This window comes from Pecten maximus, unplaced genomic scaffold (genome assembly GCF_902652985.1).
Source record: "Pecten maximus unplaced genomic scaffold, xPecMax1.1, whole genome shotgun sequence".
NCBI classification, from domain to species: Eukaryota; Metazoa; Mollusca; class Bivalvia; order Pectinida; family Pectinidae; genus Pecten; species Pecten maximus.
The window spans coordinates 12,128-16,131 of NW_022979233.1; the positions used below are offsets into that span (position 1 = coordinate 12,128).

Sequence of the window (4,004 nt, forward strand, 5' to 3'; positions counted from 1 at the left end):
ATCCCTTCATTACTTTCTGAGAAATAGCGATAACAAACTTCAATTGTCAAAATCCAAGATGGTTGCCTGTAGGCCATGTTGTTTTCCGATTAGTCTCAAAATGCAACATGCATAACTAAGCACTGAGGGGAACCTACATATAAAAATTTCAGAAAGATCCCTTCATTACTTTCTGAGAAATAGCGATAACAACCATCAATTGTCAAAATCCAAGATGGCTGCCTGTCGGCCATGTTGTTTTCCGATTGGTCTCAAAATGCAATATGCATAACTAGGCACCAAGAGAAACCTACATATGAAATTTAAGAAATATCCGTTCAGTGCTTTCTGAGAAATAGCGATAACAAACTTCAATTGTCAAAATCCAAGATGGCTGCCTGTCGGCCATGTTGTTTTCCGATTGGTCTCAAAATGCAATATGTATAACTAGGCACCAAGGGGAACCTATATATGAAATTTGAGAAAGATCCCTTTATTACTTTCTGAGAAATAGCGATAACAAGAATTGTTTACGGACGTAGCGACGGACAGACGGACGGACGGACGGACGGACGACGGACCACGGATGCAGGGCGATTTGAATAGCCCACCATCTGATGATGGTGGGCTAAATATGAATTGGTGATATCCCCTATTCGAATAGGTGATATCACTGATTGAATAGGTGATATCACCAAATGGGAATAAATAGTAAAACGGCGCCCCATAGGCATCCGCAAAAGATTTGTAAGAGTGGAGAAGATAAGTCATCTTACTAGCTCAGAACAGCGGAAACTTTTCCTTTAGCTTAATGGTAGGATTTTTGCCTTGAGAGCGAGAGGTCGTTAGTTCGAACCGCAGCGCGGGTAGGGTATGTTTTATTACTCCTTTTCTATTGCAGATTGGCGTACCATTATCAGAATTAACCCAATACCGTTGTACTAGGACCCGTCTTTATGATAGAGAACATTAATATATAGGAGATGTCTGTGTAAAATTCACGTGATTCGTGAGAACACTTACCGACAATGAGAAGACGTTTAAAGGTATGTTCTTACCTTAGGTTCGCCAGGTAAGGTGACGTATCGTACCCGGATCTGTTTCTTTCTCGAAGGACTCACACATGTAACGGCCTCACAAGTCCAGGTCAGTCGTATACAGCCACTGTTGTCAGTATACTCGTAGTTTAACCTGTCCACTTTGTCCGGCTTCACTGAAATCGGAATAGAATATGCTCACAAGATCCACACGTAAATATCGAAATGTTGAAACAACGATTTATATTATTTGTTTCAGAAAAGATAAAAGCATGCTCGGAAAAAAGTTTGGATTAAAAAAGTAACCCATCAATATTAAATATATTGATACTCGTCTCACTAAGATTAATTATTGCAATCTTCTTTTTAGATTCCTTGCTTAGCAGACAAAAGGTGGGGAAGGACCAAACATGTTCAGTTAAAATGGAGGCGTTACAATCTCTCACTGATCCGAACAGAAACAAGTCTTTCGGAACAAATTGCGAGCAAAATCTAAATGTTATATTGTTGTTTTTTTCTACAAAATATTTAAACTTCCTATCAAAGAATTATATAACAATCAAGAAAACATGACAAGGTACCATTTTCTAGTTGGTTCTTGGCAATGAATGGACCGACTGCGGAAACATTCCGCCTGGTGTTGGTCACTGTGACTTGAAAATGCCATGAATACACATCCAGGGCGGCGTATGAGGGTCGGAGGGTGCACTTCGTCATGTTGGGGCTCATGTCAGGGCACTGACCAAACGCGCCATTGTACCTATAGTCAGACATGACACGAAATATGAGTAATTCTAATAAACAAAATACATTCTTCAAGATGTTGGTCATTGCAGAGTCTATATATTCCATTTCCGAATAATTGGTATATTCACCCAACGCTTACCCAACGTCTACCCAATGCCTACCCAACATCAACCCAACATCTACCCGACCTCAACCCAACACCTACCCAACCTCACCCAACACCTACCCAACTTCAATACAACGCCTACCCGATGCTTACTCAACTTCAACCAAAAATCTTCTCAACGCCTACCCAACGCATACCCAACTTCAACCCAACGCCTACCCATGCGTATCCAACTTCAACACACGCCTACCCGACGCCTACCCAAATTCTACCCAACGCCTACCTGATGCATACCCAACTTTAATCCAATGTCTACCGAACGCCTACCCCATGCCTACCCAAATTCTGCTCAACGCCTACCCCATACCTCCCCTACGTCTACCGAACGCCTACCCCATGCCTACCAAACGCCAACCCAATGCCTACCAAAATTCTGCTCAACGCCTACCACAGCGTCTACACAACGTCAATTTACAGCAGTATTCCCGTGATTGTAGGCTGGTCACTCCCAGGTACGCCAACGAATATCATGTACTTACCACATCAATTTCACTTCAATGTCTCTCAGATTGTAGGCCGGTAGCTCCCAACTGCATTCTAACATGTCCCTCCAGTTGTACCAAATACACTGTATTTCTGTCACCACTTGAGGTGGGTCTGGGATCGAAGCACAATCGGTAACGTTTTAAAGTCTGATAAACATTCCTCTTTAAATAAATAACATTATTTTTCGATGATGACATGACTGATCCATTTATATTTCATTTACATCTGCGTTTGATAAAATTATAAATACTTACAAGCAATCTCTACCAGTTGTGTTCCGACAATTCCCATCCTTCCGCTAATGTCACTTCGGTAACACATGTACGCTCCAGCATCGGTCAATTCCGCCACTTTCCGGAATGATAGGGTTCTGTTATTCGGAAACTCGTAGTACCCAACATCCAGCGGTGTTTGCTGGTGTGTAAAGTAGAGTGTGGAGGAGATTCGGATTTCGTTTGGTGACGTTAAAGTACAATTGATCTCCAGTGTTTCATTGATAAACACAAAGGGGTCGTCTGGACCAACATCTGAGCAATAAATAAAATGTGTTCGACAACATGTTGTGGTTATTCTTAACGTAGTTTATCATACGGATATTTATTTTGACTAATATTGATATCTATCATTAACGTATGATATTTTTTCTAAGAATATATTACATTGCAATATGATGTTCCTTCTCACCTGTTGTCTTTATGATGTTCCTTCTCACCTGTTGTCTTTATGATGTTCCTTCTCACCTGTTGTCTTTATGATGTTCCTTCTCACCTGTTGTCTTTATGATGTTCCTTCTCACCTGTTGTTTTTATGATGTTCCTTCTCACCTGTTGTCTTTATGATGTTCCTTCTCACCTGTTGTCTTTATGATGTTCCTTCTCACCTGTTGTTTTTATGATGTTCCTTCTCACCTGTTGTCTTTATGATGTTCCTTCTCACCTGTTGTCTTTATGATGTCCTTCTCACCTGTTGTCTTTATGATGTTCCTTCTCACCTGTTGTTTTTATGATGTTCCTTCTCACCTGCTAATTTTTTTGATGTCCCTTCTCACCTGTTGTTTTTATGATGTTCCTTCTCACCTGTTGGTTTTATTATATTCCTTCTCACCTGTTGTTTTTATGATGTTCCTTCTCACCTGTTGTGTTTATGATGTTCCTTCTCACCTGCTGATTTTGATGATATTCCTTCCCACCTAACATACTCCTTCTAACATTCAAGCAAACCACGACGGATTCCATTACAGTAAATAATAGAACACAAAATGCGTGTTGATTCCTTTTTCATCTTTTTTTCATAAAGTTTTCACTTCGAATTGCCTCAGTCCCGTTTTTGACCTTCATGGTGTAGTGGATGAAGTAGGACCTAAGTTTACATGGTAGTGTAGTGGATGAAGTAGAAGGATCTAGGTTTACATGGTAGTGAAGTGGATGAAGCAGGACCTAGGTTTACATGGTAATGTAGTGGATGAAGTAGGACCTAGGTTTACATGGTAGTGTAGTGGATGAAGCAAGACCTAGGTTTACATGGTAGTGTAGTGGATGAAGTAGAAGGATCTAGGTTTACATGGTAGTGAAGTGGATGAAGCAGGACCT

The 4,004-nt window shown here is 40.7% G+C and overlaps 1 protein-coding gene across 1 annotated transcript; it reads right to left on the reverse strand.

Annotated features, from left to right (window-relative positions):
* Nucleotides 1-1,037: 1,037 nt before the first annotated feature.
* LOC117318365 lies at nucleotides 1,038-3,757 on the reverse strand (the record flags this gene model as incomplete). The annotated part of the gene is made up of 4 exons (XM_033873369.1): nucleotides 2,670-3,757; nucleotides 2,409-2,526; nucleotides 1,598-1,776; nucleotides 1,038-1,192 (listed from the first exon to the last, which is right to left on the reverse strand). Coding segments are annotated over exons 1-4 (519 nt in total), but the record flags the coding sequence as incomplete, so codon positions are not given.
* Nucleotides 3,758-4,004: the final 247 nt, after the last annotated feature.